The following is an 18,081-nucleotide window of genomic DNA, read 5'->3' on the forward strand; positions in this document are numbered from 1 at the left end:
TTTTTGGTACGCGGGCCTTTCACTGTTGTGGCCTCTCCCGTTGCGGAGCACAGGCTCCGGACGCGCAGGCTCAGCGGCCATGGCTCACGGGCCCAGCCGCTCCGCGGCATGTGGGATCTTCCCGGACCGGGGCACGAACCTGTGTTCCCTGCATCAGCAGGCGGACTCTCAACCACTGCGCCACCAGGGAAGCCCAATTCTGGGGTTATTGAGAGGACAAGGGGGCCAACTGAGGCCTTGAGGAAGCGGAAGGGCGGCCAGGGAGGAGCTTATTGGCTAAGCCAAGGGGAACTGTGGATGCCAGCAGGCTGTCTCCTCGTGTGAGCTAAAGAGGAAGGACGGACACTGACCCGGGGGCCCCGATGGAGAGCCGGCCTCCTTGGTGGCGGGCCCCACCGGGCCCCATCCCAGCCCCCCAGCTCCTGGGCTTGTTCCTGCTCCCCTGGACCCTGCAGCTCGCAGGCACAGGTACGCCATCCTCCTTCCCACGCGCTCCCCTCTGGCTCGTGTTGCCCCGCGGCTAGTTCCCGGGACCTGTCTCGGGGGATTTGCTGGTTGCGTTTGAACATTGCAGACTTCACAGGGGAAGCCTTCAGGGACCAGGAGATGTTTAGCTAAGGCCTTGCCAACGTGGCTTTGAAGAGGCGGGGGCAGCGTTCCCCACCCTCGCTGCTGAAACAGCCTCCCTCCCAGCACAGCCTGACCTCCTGGCCCTTCAAAGAGGTGGGTGGGCGTTGCTGCGGCCTGGGGGCATCCAGTTGGGTGGGCAATCCCTGTAAACTCCCAAGGCAGCTTACAGTGGAGCCACCGCATGGAACCTGCCCAGGTGTGGCCCCTCTTAGCTGGGGGAGGAGGGAGGCAGCTGCTGGCCATGGGAGCACAATGCCTGGGGCACAGAATTGCCACTGTTGCCAGAAAGGGGGGCACCTCCCACTTCCTGAAATACAACCAGAGGCCACATCATTACTTTCCGGGGGCTGACACTGTGCCCCTTTCCTGGTCCCAGGTTCCCTCAGAAGCTGGGTGGACTGGATCCAAGCCAGGCGCTGGGATGAGTGGCTTTGGGGCGAGTTCATCCAGGCCAGGGAACTCCCAGGAGCGTCCCTGGCCAGGGCTGCCCACCCCGGGGTCCCTGAGGCTCGGTCTCACCTGGGCAGTGCCGTCTCACCTGGGCAGTGCCGACCTTCTTGCAGCCCCAGGAGTCCTCCCCCTGCCCCCCGCGGTGCAGGCTGGGTGCTTTCCTTCCCCTTCCCCTTGACTTTTATGAGCTTTCCAGGAGCTGCTCTCCACCCTCTACTTCATCCTCTGCCTTTCGGTTATACCATAAACAATAACAGCTATTCTTATTATCATGAATTAGCCTCTTTGAGCACATAAGCTGGGCTTCACATGCGTACTCAGGCCCCCTCGAGGCTCCCTTGGGGTGCTGTCCCCACTGGCACCATTCAGGAACCGGGAAATTGAGGGCCAGGGAGGCCAGGTAGCTTGCCCATGGCCTGGAGGGTAAGTAGAGGCCAGGTTCAGCCCCGAGCCAGGACTCTTGGCAGTGGGCTCTGGGGGGTCCTCTTACCTTTCTTTGTAAAGAACATTCTTCACAGAAAGATCTACCCCCCTGGGGAGGCAAGACTTGACTGTGTGGCACCTACTGCAGGCCTCGAGGCCCGGCCCCCTGTGAGGTCATCTCCTTTAATCTGGGCACCTCACACACCCCCCCTCACCCACCCATGGACAGATGCAAAGATGGCCTGAGGAAATGTGGCTTGTGGGTGACAATGTGTTGGAACGCCTACTTTTTCATTTTTAACTTAATTTCCCCCCAATTCCCATCATTTCTCTTTGTGTGGTCCCTCCTCCCCAGAAGGGACCTGGCACATCCTAGTACCTGAGTGGAAGAGGCTTTTCGGGGTGCTGCTGTTGGCACATCCTAGTACCTGAGTGGAAGAGGCTTTTCGGGGTGCTGCTGTGAGAAGCATTTCTGTAACTCTCTTGACTGGAAAGAAACAACAGATTTCCCCCCAGTATTGCAGCAAACATGCAGACGAGAAACTGCTCTTTCGCAAGAGATGGAAACACCTTGTGGTCTCCTAGAAACTCTCTTAGTTTGGGGCAGCGCCTTGCAGCATGCGGGATCTGGGACCTTAGTTCCTCGACCAGGGACAAAACCCGTGCTCCCTGCATTGGGAGCGTGGAGTCTTAACCACTGGAGCACCAGGGAGGTCCCTTCTAGAACCTCTTGGAGCAGCAGACAGCACCCCATTATTCCTGGTCCTTCCCCTGTGGGCACCTGGCTCTGTCTCTCTGCTGTGCCACACCCCTTCCCCACCCTCTTGTCTCTGAGCTTTGAGGGTTTGGTGGAGGGAATCCTACCCCTCCTATGTCCCCCAAACCTCCCCTGACCTCACCCATCAGCTTGGTGCAAACAGCTCCACCACTGCCAGCAGCAAGACCCAGCCTGTGGCCTCAACTGTGTCCACCGGGGGCCTTGCGGAGCATATTGTCCATGAAGCTTTGGCTCGATGCACCGTTTCCCTGAACTGCCTGATGCAGCGTTGAGTGCAGGCCAGGGGCGTTTGCAGGCCTGAGTTTGGGTCTGAGCTCTGCAACTCATCCTGGGCCCCTGGGCAGGTTCTTAATGTTGCTGTGCCTCGATGGCCTCATCTGTCAAGTGGGTGTGACAGGAGTGCTTGCTGGTGGCCCATCCCCAGACTGAGGTTAGGGCATGTGGTTAGGGCTCAGAGAATGTCAGCCACCTGCCAGCCTAGAGGAGCCAATCGAAATGCAAGGTTCAGTTGGCTGGCTCTACATCTTGGGGAGCCCACGGGTTCCTTGGGGTCACTTCGACTTTTCCAGGGGTCTCCAGCACACCCTCGGATGGCACCTCAGGACCTCTGTTGCTCCCAGCCCTCCTCCTCCTGCTCTCCTCTGGGCTCTTGAGCCCTCGGCAAATTCTACTTTTCTCAAAGGGTTTAGAAGCCACCTCTGGTCTCGTGGACACCTGCTCTCCTCAGAGGTGAATCATCTGAGTCTGAGGCTCAGCTTTCCTGGGAGCAGCTGCACACCTGCTCTAGCCCTGCTTCCACCAAGCCTCAAGTCACCTGCAAGGGCTCTGAGGCCAGACAGACCATGTTCAAGTCCTGCCTTCTTATATTGACTGCTGTGTGACCTCAGGCAAGTTACTTAACCTTTCTGAGCCTCAGTGTCCTCAAAAAAGTCAGTCCTCTTTCTCTCCCTGGCCTTTCCAGAGCTCTGGGCTGTATTTATCTCTCAAATATTCATTGAAGAGGACCAGTTCTAGGCACTGGGGGGACCTGGTGGTGAACAAGCCACAGCCCCCACCCCAAGCCTGGTGGAGTCCGTGAGACTCACCCGCAGAACAAGACCCAAGGCCAGAGTACCGATGCAGGCTTGCCTCCCCTCCCCCGTTTGCTCTGGGCTCAGGGTCACCGCTCCCTTTGTTGTCCACAAGATGCTCGGGAGCCTGCTGCCTCCCTTCCCGCAGCTCTGGGCCTCTGTCAGGACTGGCCTCTGCTTTTCATCTTCGTCTAATCCCAATAAAGAGCTTTCAAGTCTTGGCGGACGAGAAGCACCTCTCTGCTGGAGGTGGGGCAGGGGGAGTGTTGGAAGGGGAGACAGGGAGGAGACAGAGCAGGTGGGTGGGTGGCAGGCACAGCATGAATAAAGGCTGGGAGGTCGGAAGGCAGAGCCAGGGCGAGGGAACGGTGAGAGGTTCAGTCTGACTGGGGAGGAGGGTCTCTTAGCAGAGCTGTGGGATACAACTCCCACTGAGATATGATTCCAGGTGGATTATAAATGCTCGTCAGGTAGGGGTTCAGATGCCATTCCAGTTGGTCCTGTTGTCATTGCTTTCTTTTTTAAAATTGTGAAATAGCATAGATACACAGGAAAGTACAATAGATATTATAGAACAAAATCCTGTGTGTCTACCCCCCAGGTCAAGAAAGAGAACATGCTAGTGCCCCAAAGCCTCTGGACACCCCCAAGACAACCCCTCTCCCCTCAGAGGCACCACGATCCTGAATTTGGGGCAATCGCTTCCTGGCATTTCTTTATACTTGTATCCTTTAGTTTGCGTCCCCAAGTAATATAGATTGGTCTGGCTTGTTTTTGAACTTTGTATAATCAAAATGATACTGTGGGTGTTCTTTGCGACCTACATCTTTCACTCAACATTATGTTTTTTTGTTTTGTTTTTTAAAATAATTTTATTTATTTATGTTAATTAATTAATTAATTAGGCTGCGCCAGGTCTTAGTTGCGACACGTGGATCTTCATTGCGGCGTGTGGGATCTTTAGTTGTGGCGTGCGGACTTCCTAGTTGCGGCATGCATGCAGGATCTAGTTCCCTGACCAGGGATCGAACCTGGGCCTGCTGTGTTGGGAGCGTGGAGCCTTAGCCACTGGACCGCCAGTGAAGTCCCTCAACATTATGTTTTTTAAGATATATCCAGTTGACGGTCTATGCCATTTTATGAATCCTATGCCATTATATCATGAAAAATAATACAGACACAGAAAAGTACAATACATATTAAATAAATAGCCCTGTGTGTCTACCACCCAGCTCAAGAGAGAGAACATTCTAGTGTCCCAAAGCCCCTGTACCCCTCAACCCGCACAAGATACCCCCTCTCTTGAGCATCTGTGGATTTTAGTATCCATGATGGGTCCTGGAACCAATGCCCCGTGGATACCGAGTGATGACGGTATCCCCTTTTCCGTGTCCACAAGTAAAGTTTTATTGGAACAGAGCCATGCGTAGCCATTCACGGCTCATCTATGACTGCTTTTGCCCCACAGCAGCAGAGTTGAGTAGCTGTGATAGAGACCATATGGCTCGCAAAGTGTAAAGTATTTAGTACTTGGCCCTTTACAGAACATGTTTGTCAACCCCTGCTGAGGAGCGTCCCATTGAATGAATATACTGCGATCTATTTAGTTATGATTGACGTCCCAGGTGTTCCCGTCTGTGGCTGTGAATACTCATGTGTGGTCTCCAGGCACACGTGTATTCGGTACCTCCAGGGGGTATATTCCCATTAAGGCTGCTTCTCTCTGCGCTGTCCGCCTCCCTGTCTGGACTGTTAGCTTCGAGAGGGCAGAACACGTGCGGACCTACCTGGCTTCGAATCCTTGACTCCCAGCATGGCCTGGCACCCAGAGGATGCCCAGGAGACACTAACAGTAACAGGATGAATTCAACTCGCAGCCAGACAACCCCTGGAGTTCTGAGCAGGGTGGAGGTGTGATGCCACCAGGAGAGGAGTGACAGAACCCTCCTGATCCGTGAATGAGGGGGTGGATGTCGGGGTGCTGGGTAAACGTAAGCCGGGAAACAGGATTTGACCCTCCACCTGATTGCTTGCTTGTTAAGGATCTAGGTGGGGCCTCACGGTAGTGGGAGTGCGGGTGTCAGGCACTGGGGTGGGGGCCAAAGCCAGAGGAAGGGAAGGGGGCGATTGAAATGAGCCTGGAGAGGTGGAGGGAGAGGGAGTAGATGTGACATTGGCAGGTGGAGCAGCTACCTGGCTTCCTGAGCTACCTGGGTTTGAGTCCTGGAAGACTTTGTCCGAGTCACCTGACCGCTCTGAGCTCCTATGTCCCTGTCATGGCGCTCAGCACCCTCCTATGCAGGCCTCTTGCCAGTGGCAAGAGGAGGGCACATCCAGGACCACCGATGGCCCCAGGGCTGGCACCTGGGACCCCGCAGGGAAGGTTCGTGGGTCTCCATCGTGGGGACAGGCTGCCTGGAGGAGGGGGTGGGCCTGGTATCTGCTCCCCCATCAGCACACACAGCCACCCCAAGACTGCGTGGGCTGTGGTGGAGGCAGGGTAGGGCCGGAGCTGGCGCCCTCTTGAGGCTCTAGGCCTGGTCCCTGCTTGCTGCTCACGGGCAGGTTGTGGGGTAGGGGTGGGGGCAGGAAGGAGGCACCAAGTGGGTGCAACCCAAGCTCAAGTGCAGGTTTGGCCTCCTCCCCTCAGGCAGCCCATCCTCAGACAGTCAGGCGAGGCACTTGCTACAGCGTTGGCCATAGGGTCCAAGGGCACGTTTCCGAAGGCGAGCTCATACTTGGCAACACGTACCAAAATTTAAAACATGCATACCCTTTAAATCAGAACCTCCCCTTCTCAGGCCTGTACTATGGAGCTAGGGGCCCAAGAGAGAATGTGTATATATAAGGATGATCACCCCTGGGTCCATGGAGCACAGCTGCAGACAGCCTCACTGCCATCAGCTGGTTCTTGCTGTGGAGACTTTCGGTAGAACCCTCCCCCTCCCCCCTCCCCCCCCTCCCCGGCCCTGGGCTACCCTTTCCTCCCAGGTTCCTGCCCCCCTTCCCCACACCCCACTTTGAGCCGTGCTGGTGACTGTCTGCCCCTGAGCTTTCGTTCCTGCTGCTCCCTTGGCCTGGAAGGTGTCCTCTCACTTGCCTACCTGGTGACTCCAACCTGTTGGCCAAGGTCAAGCTCTGGTACTTTCTTACTTTCTCTGTGGTACCCTTTCTGGTCAACTCTCCCAGTCCCTGATGAACCAGCCTTGCTCCCCAGGGTGTTCACCTGTGGTTCTGAATGTGCAGGAGCTCAGAGGTGTGGAGCACGACTGAGCTTACCTGGGGCAGGTGAGGGTACAGACAGCCGAGGAGCAAGTACCCAACCTTCGGAGGTGGCTGTGTAAGAAAGAGAGAAGGGGAAGGCTGGAGAGGAAGGGGTCTATGGGGCCAGGGTCAAGGCCAGAAAGAACAGGAGCCACAGCTTAGCCACCAGGGTCTTTGCTGACCTCCTAGGCGGAAAGCATCCGATGTTGGGAGCGGAGGGGATGGGACAAGAGGGAAGGACCAGGCTGGCAGACGGGAGGATGCGAAAGGGGTGGGAGAGGAAGATGGAGGGCAGTCGAGTGATGCTGTGCCCGGAGGGTATAGGATCTTTGGGGAGGGGGAGATTTAAGAGAAGTCAGGATAAAAGTGTGATCTGGTGGAGGCATCCACAGGAAGGAGTTAGTGTGTTGTCAGCCAGAAGCATTTATATTTTAAAAGGAGGCTGGAGGTGGGGGCGCCGCATCCCACAGAACGAGTCACTAACGCGAGGGTTTTGGGCAGCTGAGGAAGGCTGTTTGGAGCTCTCTAGAATTTCTCTTGTCATTTCCCTAACATCAAGTGTGAGCGTGTCACTTCCCGATTTTGAGGCCCACAGAGGCTCCCCAGGTTTCCAGGACAACATTCAACCCACCACCTCCCTCTGGTCCCGACTCCAACCCTTTCTTTCCACTCCACCACGGCTCTGGAGTCCCCCAACTCCTTGGCCTGTTTCAAGCCTTATAGAAGCTTCGCCCAGGAGCTTTCCTGTGCTTAAACCCCCTCGCGTGGACCCTCCCCCCTAAACCTGGCTGCCTCCGATGACTCTTCCTCCAAAGCTCAGCTCGGTAAAGAGATGGGAAAGAAAGACCAAAATGCTCACAGCTGTGATGTCACGGGGGCGGGGGGTGGGGGGAGAGAACTGCACACAAGCCTGACGCCCTTATGATCCTTCGCTGCGGTTTCTAGAATTTATACAGCGAGCATGTTGTGCTTTCATGATGTGGGGGTGGGGGGAGGGGGTGTGCCCTAAAGAGTTATAATTAAAAAAACAAAGCACCAGCTCCAAGGGTCGCCTCTCCAGGAAGCCCCGGCCCCTTCTGTGTGGGCTGGGTCTCCTCCCCTGGGTTTCTGCCATCCCTGAGACTCCCCTTTATCTCACCACTTGCAGCTTTGTCCGGCAGGTGCCTTCCCAGTGGCAGTGGGACTTTGGGGGGGACACACATTCCTTGCTGAAGGATGCGTCCTGGTGGGGTCTATCCCCCTTGCTCCATTTCTCCCCTTTCAGAGACAAGGAGCAAAACCTCACTCAAGCCGTTGGCTCTATGAAGCCTCCACCACATCCTGACCCCCTACTTTAAGGGTAAAGCCGGTTGTAAAGGGAGAAACAGAGTCCCCAGGCCACACCCTCAAACGAGCTCCAAAGTTTGAGCAACTTGCCTTTCAAAACAGCCCAGGAGGGAGGTGACTGCTATAAAAATACCAATTAACACGCTGAAGCGTGTACATTTCTGGGACTAAACATTTGACATTCTGCACTTGGCTTGTGTCCCGTGTGGTCCCTGTGCACCCAGGGTCCAGAGTCTGGAGGCCTGAGAACAGCATGCAGGCAGGCATGGAAATGCCCTCCCCCCCCACCCCCAGGCAAGCCACATCCGTGAGCATCTTTGTCAGTCGGAGGTGTTGAAAGATGTGACAGCCAGTCTGATGGCAGTGTTCCGAGGGCATCAGCGCTCAAAGCTCCAGGATACACACGCTCTGTTCAAAGATTGCCTTCCAACGCCTGCTCTGTGCTTCTCCCTAATCAGCTGCTTGGCCACGCACCGTCATGTTTGATGCATGTGTCCTGAAGGACTCACCTGTTTTTCTGTGGCATCCCGGGATTCAGGCTCAGGCAAATGGCCAGAGCTCTGTGATAAAACCAGCAGCCCCGCATCTGTGTCTTCCTAGCAGCCCATCAGAAGGGCCTTGAAAAAAAGGCATGGCTCTGAGAGATGCCAGAATTAAACTGGAGGGCAAAGCTCCATGCCTAAAATAAAGACCGTGGGAACTGCTCTCTTCTGTAGCTGGACAAAGCGTTTTCATTTAAAATCGACCTAAGTTGGAACGGATACCTTTGATCACCACCTCTGGGCTCTCATACCCTTGGCTCGGTGCCCTGGAAGGGATTGAGTTCCAGGCAGAGGGGGAAGCTGGGGCCAGGGCCTGGCTCTGGGGTTGGATGTCGAGAGGAACAGTGAGTGGCCCAGGACAGCTGGAGAGGCTGGGGAGGGAGGGGCGTGTGGGGGAGAGTGCCAGATCCTAGGGGTGAGAGGATGTCTGTGCCGCGGTGAGGGAGGGACTCTGGCTGGCCCCGCCACAGCACCAGTCTGTACAGGGCTCCTGGGGCCACTGGTTTCTGCTCTGGGAGCCACAGGCTCCCTTGAGCTGGGCAACAGTCTCGGTCCCCCTAATGCTGCAGGGTTACTCACCACCCTCAGACCCCCTTCGGGCTGTCAGATGTGTTTCCCTATTAGATGACCCAAATTTAGGGGAAAGGCCTCTGAATTTTTATCTCCCTTTAAAAGAAGGCAGTTCTTTCGTTTGAAAAGCTTTTTCTTTTGCTTGCTTTGAGATTTTAACATTGTAGCCCAGAGTAGTGGATAAGAGTGTGGGGTTATCTGCTCGAAGAGACACAGCTTAAAATTCCATTTCCTCCACTAGTAACTACTGTGCCGATTGGGCAAACCTCCTCCCTTCTCTGAGCCTCAGTTTTCTCATCTGCAAAAGGGAACACGCCCAGTGGAGGTTAGTCCTTGTCATCGGAGGCTTGACAGCGAAGACTGAGGGTCTGTGCTCTACGGGCAGGGCCATGCACCCAGGAGTGGCTCAGGGAGGAGGTGAGCGAGTCCTGCAGACTGAGAGGGTGACTCCACAGCCTGGGGAGAGGAGGGGAACAGACGGGCATTCTGAGCAGCTGGAATAGTGTGGGCAAAGGCTCAAGAGCCTGGTAGACTTGGCGTCTGTCGGGGAGCGAGTGAGTGAGGACCGAGGGCAGCTGAGTGGGGCTGCACAGGGCCTGAGGGAATTAACTGGATCCGCCAGGACAAGGACTTAAAAGAAATTTTTTTAACAGTGGCCCAAAGTTAAGGGATGCACGTTCTAGCGTGACCCTGTCTGAATCCAGTTGTAGGAATGTAACAAACCGGAAGGTCACAAACAGCGTCCTTACTACAAATGAGATGCTCCATGTTCTGTGTTTTTTAATTGCATGTCTTGACCCTGTAAATTGATTTCAGACTCCTTCCTGGGCCTTCTCCGGTGAGGGGTCCAGGCAGGGCCAGGCAGGGCAGGATCAGGATGGCTGGTGGATCCCCCTCGAGGGCAGTGCCCGGCAAGCCTGGCTGGGGAGAAGAGAAGGATGGATGCTGGAGCTGCCAAGGTGGAAGAGGGGGCTGCTGTGCTGGGGATGGAAAGGTCTGATGGCGTGGGCACCCCCCCCACACACCCCGTCAAGTTCCTTGATTACAGATCCCTGCCCCAGAGACTCAGCATGGAGTCCCTGGGCTGGAGTGGGGAGTGAGGCACCGACTGCCAGCCAGCTCTCAAACCCACAGTTCAAGCGCCCACAGATTCAAAAGAAGAACCGGAAAAGGGAGGAATCAGGTGCCGGCGGGTGGTAGATAAAGTCTTTCCCAACAGGGGCGGCAGACAAGCAGGCAGGATGGGGGAAGAGCAGCTGGAAGCTGCTGGGGTGGGGAGGGCCTCACGGCTCAGAACCCCTGCACACACACTGCTCTCCCAGGCAGGCGAGCCTCGAGGGCCAGGCCAGGGTCCACGCCCCACGGTGTCGCCTACCCCTGGTATCCGGCCCATCACAGGGCCTGAGGTGTTAGACAGGCTTGGGGCAGGAGGCAGGGAGTCCTTGGGGGTCCTGTCATGCCCGGAGGCCACCCTGTGCTGCAGTGCCCTGTGCTGTGGGCTTCTCACTTACGTGGGCAGAAGAGTCAGGCTGGCATTTGCCTTTCCACATTCACAGTGAGGACTTAGGACTGGTCTGGCTTCCCTGCCTCCTTGTCACTGGGGAAAGGCAGCCTGACCCTGTGGCAGGCATGCTGTGTTCTTGGACCCATTTTTTCTCATGACAACCCTGCAAGTTTGGCATTGTTTTTCTCCCCTTGTTGCAGGGAAGGTACCGAGGTTCAGGGAAGTAAAGTCACTTGCCTAAGGTTGCACAGTTTTTAATGGCAGAGCCAGGATCCAAACCCAGGCCTGCTACCTCCGGAAACTGGTCTTCTCCCAGGCACCCCTCCCCCGCCCCCCCCTCCCCCCGCCATTTCTGTTCAGGTCGCAGGCTTCCTAGCAGTCCCTGGAGCTGCCAATAAGTGAGGGATGGAGGATGTACCATCCCTGAAAACACCATCTCCTGCAAAGTAGGAGTGGGCAGGGCTTGGGGTGTAGCCGTGCTGCCCAGTGCAAGCTTCTGGGTGCTTGCCGTTGTGTGGGGCTTGGGTGGTGGCCCTGGGGAGTGGAGCCCTCCCAGGCGCCCTGCTGCAACTCTTTCCCAATCCTTCTCTCCTCCGACTCGCCATGGACCTCACCCAACAGTGCTGCACCCCCTCCCGGGTCCCGAACCATCCACACTGACACAGGCTCACAGTTCTCCCATCCAGAAAAACTCCCCCTGGACTCGACCTTCAAATTCTCCCTGAGCCTCCCGCCCCCTCTTGTCCTTTCAGACCTGCATTGGGAAGAACAGCCACCTCCAGCCCCTTCTCCCTTGTGCCACCAATCCGTCCCTCCTGCAGAAAACACGCCAGGCTCCTTGAAGTGCTTTCCTCCCGGTGCCTGTCCGGGCCTGTAGGCTGCACCGGGATGCACAGAATTATCCAAAAGCAGCTTTGTGGTGCTGCTGCGGCCCAGATCTCTCGGTGTGCGGAGGTTCCTCCGCGCCTGGAGCTGCTGCAGCCATCCTGAGCACGGCAGAGCCCTGCGGTCATTTACCGTCGCAGATGAGTTCTTCAAGTCTCCAAACCTGAGTTACAGCCAAGATTCAGAACTGACTGACGCCGAACTCATTCCTGGTGCCATGGGGTGAGAGTAAGGGGTGAGGGCCCCCTTCCCTCCTTCTCTGCTCAGATCCCCTCTTCGAGCGTCCCCATGTGTCAACCGGGTGGAGCGGGAAGGAGCGAGAAGCCCTGCCCATCAGGTATTGCGGACATGGGGCCTGTCTCTGGGTGCAGGGTGTGGAGTGGACTCTCTTGGGCACTTTCGTGGCCACTCAGGGGCCCCCAACCGGGCTCCTGTGGTTCTCCCTCCTGCTACAGCCTCAGGAATCCAAGGTCCGCCCCAGTCCTCCTCCCTGGGCCGTTTGCCCCTCTTGACAGCCCATGAATCTAAGAGAATCCCCAGGCTGGCCCACTCGGCCCTGGCCCACCTTGTCCCCCGGGAGACACACTCCCTTTGCTGAACTAGGGCCAAAGCGTGATGCAGCTGATACAGGGCTTGAGACAGGCGCCAGCCCGCGTGCCATCCCTGTGGCACTCAGGGGGCACACCTCAAGCTCTGTGAGCATCCCAAGGAAGCCCCTCTGCATCTAGGGTGAGAAGCAGGCCCCCGCAGGGCAGGTTGGGTGCCCCAGCAGTTCTGTCCAAGCCCTCTCTTCACCCACACTGTCTGGTCCGTGGTTTCCATGTGATCTTGCAGCCGTGCAGCCACCTGTCAGCCTCCAACTGTGGAAAAGTATGCCTCCTACCAGGCGTCTGACAAAGCCCTCTCTTAGCATCTGACGTCTCCTGTGCTTGGTGCTACCGCGAACGCTCACAGTCTGGCACCGGTCACACTTGGCTGGGTCTGACTCCGCTGCCTGGCCCGAGTGCTGGCTTTTCTTCCTTAAGCACAGTCAGACAAACTTGGGTTCAAATCCCAACTCTACCATTTAGGAACTCTGTGGCTTTGGACCTCTAAGACCTTCTGTTTTCTTTTCTTCAAAATGGGGTTGCAATCGTTGCCTCATAGGATTGTCACGGTGTTTATTTTTATTTTATTTATTTATTTACTTACTTATTGCTGCGTTGGGTCTTCGTTGATGTGCGCGGGCTTTCTCTAGTTGTGGCGAGCAGGGGGCTCCTCTTCATTGTGTTGTCCAGGCTTCTCATTGTGGTGACTTCTCTTGTTGCAGAGCACAGGCTCTAGGTGCACAGGTCTCAGTAGTTGCAGCACACGGGCTCAGTAGTTGTGGCTCACGGGCGGCATGTGGGATCTTCCCGGACCAGGGCTCGAACCCGTGTCTCCTACGTTGGCAGGAGGATTCTTTTTTTTTTTTTAATAAATAAATAAATTTATTTATTTATTTATGGCTGCGTTGGGTCTTCGTTGCTGCACTTGGGCTTTCTCTAGTTGCGGCGAGTGGGGCCTACTCTTCATTGTGGTGCGCAGGCTTCTCATTGCGGTGGCTTCTCTTGTTGCGGAGCACGGACTCTAGGCATGTGGGCTTCAGTAGTTGTGGCACACGGGCTCAGTAGTTGTGGCCCACAGGCTTAGCTGCTCCGCAGCATGTGGGACCTTCCCGGACCAGGGCTCAAACCTGTGTCCCCTGCATTGGCAGGCAGATTCTGAACCACTGTGCCACCAGGGAAGTCCTGGCAGGAGGACTCTTAACCCCTGCGCCACCAGGGAAGTCCTGGCAGGAGGATTCTTAACCCCTGCACCACCAGGGAAGTCCTGTCACGGTGTTTAGTTGACATAGGGTCTGTGCCACACGAAGCCAGAATACGTTTTCTATACGTTTTCTTTCCCCTCTGTCCTTGGGCCAGTTCTGGCCTCACTGTACGTGTGTGTTCCTGCTTCCAGACCCCCAGGGCATCACCACCCCTTCGCCTCCTCCCTAGTCACAGTTAGTGGTTCCCTCTCCACCAGGCTTCCCACTCCAGGCTCCCTCCCGTCCCTGTTAGACTGGGGACATTGCCAGGGCAGGGAGCCCCTCTGGACCTCAAACAGGGCCTGTGATCTAACTGATACTCTTAAATGTTTGTTGGAGCTGCAAACAACTGGTAGCTGAAAAGCATCTGTGGACTCAGAACTTACTCTGAACCTGTCTGTAGCACGGGGCCTTAACTGGTGGATGCTTCTAGGTGGCCGCCGATTGGAGCAGCCTGGACCCCAGAGGGGCTTCTTGGAGGCACAGGTCCAGGAGAGGAGGTGGGAGCTGGGCTGCCATGGTCCAGGCTCTGGGGTGCTGACACCCAGTAAAAAGAAGGGGCCCTGGAAGCAGTTAGCTACATCATCAGGTCAGAACCCAATCGCCTTTGCTGCAAGAGCAGGCCTCCCGTCCTCCTCCTTGTTTGGGCCTGCTGTCTCCTGACTGACGGACCTTACTGGTCCACAGAGATGGCCTCATCCCTTCACTTTTTGGAGACAGCAGTTTCACCTGAGGTCTGAGGTTCTCTCTGTGGCAGACCTGAGCCAAGACCATACACTTCCACAGTCCTGTCCCTCTGACCTTAGAATAACAAATCCCAGAAGAATACAGAACAATGATCATCTATTTTTATAGATTTCCCCAGAAATGTAAAAGATTGGCTTAATTGCACTAGCAGATTCCTTCATTTTCTAGAAAGACACCTCAAATGGGGATAATTTTTTAAGACAGTTGGATGAACGTCTTCCTGCCAGGACAAACAGGAAGGTGGCCTCGCCGTGCTGACAGCACGTCCAGCCTCCCCGGGCCTGGAGGGGCCTCTTAGATACGGGAGAGGAGGAGCAAGCGGCCCTGGGGGAGGGGGAGAGGCCTCGGCGTAGCCACTTTCCCGGTGGTTTTGGTTGGGTTCCAACCTGCCGGCCCTCATGAGGAAACACCAGCCTGTTGCTGGCGCTTGGCGGGCTGCCTCGCAGGGTCACCAGGAGAACCAGATGAGGGGAGGTACGGAAGAGTTGGCAAGTGGTTCCTGAGCCGAGTTTGGGGGACCCACTAGGCGTTGGCCAGGTGAGGAGGTGGCGGTCCCAGGCAGAGAGGACGGCGGAGGTGGCTGCAGAGGGGGGCGGTGGCCTGTGCGCAGGAAGGACACAGCATGGGCTGGAGAGCACTGCTCATCTCGCCTCCTGTCCTCTCGGCCCACCTGGGACCCTGGGGGTGTCATGCACAACCCCTCTCCCGCCGGCTCTGCACCCCTACCCTGCCCCTGCCACGCCTCCAACCTCAGGCCTGAATCAAGGCTCCTTGTTTTATGACAAAATGAATATATCGTTCTAGCTAAACAGCAGCCACTAGCAGCCCAGAGGTCCACGGTGCGGTGTGAAGTCCTCTCTCCGCCGCTCACCGGAGGGGCGCCCCCGGGGCTGGCTCAGTGGCGTCTCCACACGTGAGCATCACACAGGACAAAATCAACCCACTGTGACGTCCAGACACACCAGCCGATTCCCTGGAACTGGCTTGAGGTCTTCGGGGGAGGGGGTGTCTCTTTAGTTGCTCCCCAGGAAGCTCAAAATATCTGTTTGGCCCGAGCTTGGAGGGATTAGCGGGTGTGGAGGACCCTCTCCGCCCCTGCCCCCGAGTCTCCCAGGGGGCCTGGCCTCACCTCCCTTGAGGATCCGGCCCAGGGCTGAGCTGAAAGGACCCAGGAAGAAACCAAAGAAACCGGCCTGGCCTCTCGCCAGAGCCACACGGACCGCAGGTGGGAGGCCCACGCCTCACTTCCCCAGCCACCTAAACCCTGCTGCTCCCCGCGAGTGGCTCCAACGCATCTTCTCCCGATTAGCAACCTGGCCAGCATGTTCTAGGCTGCTCGATGCCGACCTCAGTCTAGAACTGTCTGTCGTTCATCTGCAGGAGAGGGAAGGCGCTGGGGGACAGGGCGTACTGAAGGTGGGCGTGGCTTGTGCAGCTGAAGTCCGGGCGGGGGGAGAGGTGGCAGCTGTGCTGACCCTGCACAGGATCTGACCAGCGCCTCAGAGCCTGCGGGAGGGCGGGCCGCCCAGCCGGGCAGGCTGCTGCTTTGGGGGCTTTCAAATTGTTTTCCTAGGTGCCTCTGATGAGAGGGGGGTGGTACACGGGGGTGGGGGAGAAGACAGCTCCCGGAGAACTGCCTTCGTCATGCTCACGGCCAAATGGCTGCATAAGGAGCACCTCTGTGTTGTTGGAAAACTGCTTCTGGGGCATTGCTTATTATAGTCTATAAAAACTTGACAAATGCTCCAAGCTCAGATTCAGGGAAAGGTGTGTCTCTCCTGATTGTTCCCTGGCATGCCTCCCCCTCAGGCTGGGGAGAGCCCTGGGCAGACCTGCCTCCCTCTGTGCGTCTGTCTATGCCAGGAAGTGCTTCTTCCTGCCAGGAAGGGTTTCATTATTTTGTTTCCTGCCCCTTTCCTCTTTACTTCTCATCCTTCACCAGCTTCGGGTTGTCTCAGACCTGTGATTTTATCCAACGTGGCTTCTTGACCTTTGGGAGGGAGAGTGGTTGGAAGCGTGGGGTCTGGGGTCATCCAGCCCGGGGTTGGGGGGGTGGCAGCTCCGCTCCATACCTGCAGAGAAACTGAAAGCTAGAGGCTTGACCTCCCTGACCCCAGACTCTTCCTCTCTGTAAAATGGAGCCCTTACACACTTGTGCCTTGGGTGTGTTGGGAAGTATAGAGTCATCACGTGTAAAGCACTTGGACACCACCTGCACACACTGAGGGCGTGGGACGTGTGAGTGTGAGGCACGGTCCTCAAGGGGAAGCAGGGGATCGAAGTTACCACTCTCTCCTTTTCCTTCCCCTTCAGGAGGGCAGTCGGTGACCCACACCGGCCTCCCCATTGTGGTATCTCTGGCCAACAAGGCCGTGTCCTTCGGCTGCAGGATTACCTACCCATACACCCCCACCTTCAAGCACTTCACAGTCAGCTACTTTTACGTGGACCTCCTGGGCCGGACGAGCTCTGAGGAGAAGACCAGCTGCAAACCTGGTCCAGGCAGAGAGAACCAGACCCACACCGAAGAGTGTCAGATCACCCCCAAGCTGCCTGACGCAGCTGCCACTGGCACCTACTACTGCTCCGTCCGCTGGCCGGGCTCCAGGGTGACAGGCAACGGCACCTTCATCCTGGTCAGAGGTGAGCTTCCTCCGCGTCTCTTCCCAGGGCGAAGGGCCCGGAGGTTTCAGCCGGCAGACTTTGGGGCACAGGAGCCGAAGTGGGGAACGTTTGCCTCATTGTTCAGCTTTGGCAAAACAGAACAGAGCAGCCTCGGGGAGCCCCTGGCCACATAGGTGTGCCGAGACGCCCATCTTTGTGTGGCAGGGGCAGAGGCCTGGGGTGTGGGTCTGACTACCTCTGGCAGGCCCTTTTCTCAGTGTCCCTTTGGCACTATTAGTTCGGTGAGCACAGAATGGCGCATGTGCACGTGTGTTTGCAGAGACCTGTGAACAAAGACATGGCTCGTGTATATCTTTCTGGGGACAGATTCCTAGTTTTCTTCACATTCTCAAAAGAGTAATGACTCCAAAAGGTTAAGAACAGCCCATCACTGAAGTCGCGATTCTCTGAGGCACCTCTGCGACTCCCGCTGGTAGGGGCCAGGGTTACAGAATCCCACGGACCTGAGTTTGGCCCTCAGTCCTGCTGCTTGCCAGGATATAACCTTGGACCTACTCTTCATGGCAATACCCTGCCTGTCAGAGGCTTTTCCTGGGATGAGTGAGATCCTGAATGCGAGGGCTGGCGCCCGGTAGCAGGATGTGCTAGTTAAATAACAGACGCTCGTGAGCCTGGCATGTGGTTGGCACTGTGTAATTTTGGGCCAACCAGCTGGACAGAGGGGTGGACAGAGGCATGGAAGGAGAAAGTGGTGGATGAAAGGCTGGATGGCTCAAGGGAAGGGGCTGGGCTGTGCTCTCACCTACCCCTGGTGCCGGCAGCACCTGCCAGGCCTTGTGCAAGCCCACCCCCTTCACCCTCACCACTCCTGCCTGTATGATCACTACTTCACGTGTGGAAAGGAGGAGGCCTCAGGAGGCGAAATGGCTCACCCAGGTCCCATAAGCACCTCTCGGTGGACCCAAGTCACCGAGGCAGGGGCACCTAAGAAGCAAAGGATGTAGTCCTGACTCCTAACAGGAATCAAGGCAGCAAACATAGAAACGTAGCCAAGGCGAGTGTGGGAAGGAGGACCTCAGCAGAGGCGGGGTCTGGGGGTCCTGGTGGGGGAGAGTTGTAAGTAGGGTTGGGGGGTGGGGGGTGTCTCTCCCAGGCAACTAACGTCTCTGCTTCCCTGCCCTGCACCCAGACACAGGCTACCGAGAGCCCCCGCAGGGCCCCCAGGACCTCCTGCTTCTTTGCTTCATCGGCCTCCTGGCTGTCCTTGGCATCCTGGCCACGGCCCTGCTGCTCTGGAAGAAGGTAGGGGCTGCGGGCACACGGCGACGCTGCCCCCACCCCACTCACCATGGCTTAGGGATGCCACCCCATGAGGGGGTGCCTGGAATAGGTGTTCCTCGTGGCCACTTGCACCAGGGCCCCCTCCCTCCTCCTGCGCT

The 18,081-nt window shown here is 56.8% G+C and overlaps 1 protein-coding gene across 1 annotated transcript in view; it reads left to right on the plus strand.

Annotated features, from left to right (window-relative positions):
- The first annotated feature begins 310 nt into the window (after positions 1-310).
- NFAM1 (NFAT activating protein with ITAM motif 1) overlaps positions 311-18,081 on the plus strand; it is a 33,640-nt gene continuing 15,869 nt past the window's right edge. The window contains exons 1-3 of the mRNA XM_030855750.3: positions 311-468; positions 16,331-16,660; positions 17,832-17,944. Of these exons, the coding sequence (XP_030711610.1) occupies positions 363-468; positions 16,331-16,660; positions 17,832-17,944 (549 nt within the window). The 5' untranslated portion in view covers positions 311-362. The remainder of the gene's footprint in view (positions 469-16,330; positions 16,661-17,831; positions 17,945-18,081) is intronic.

Source organism: Globicephala melas, chromosome 10, assembly GCF_963455315.2.
Source record: "Globicephala melas chromosome 10, mGloMel1.2, whole genome shotgun sequence".
NCBI lineage: Eukaryota > Metazoa > Chordata > Mammalia > Artiodactyla > Delphinidae > Globicephala > Globicephala melas.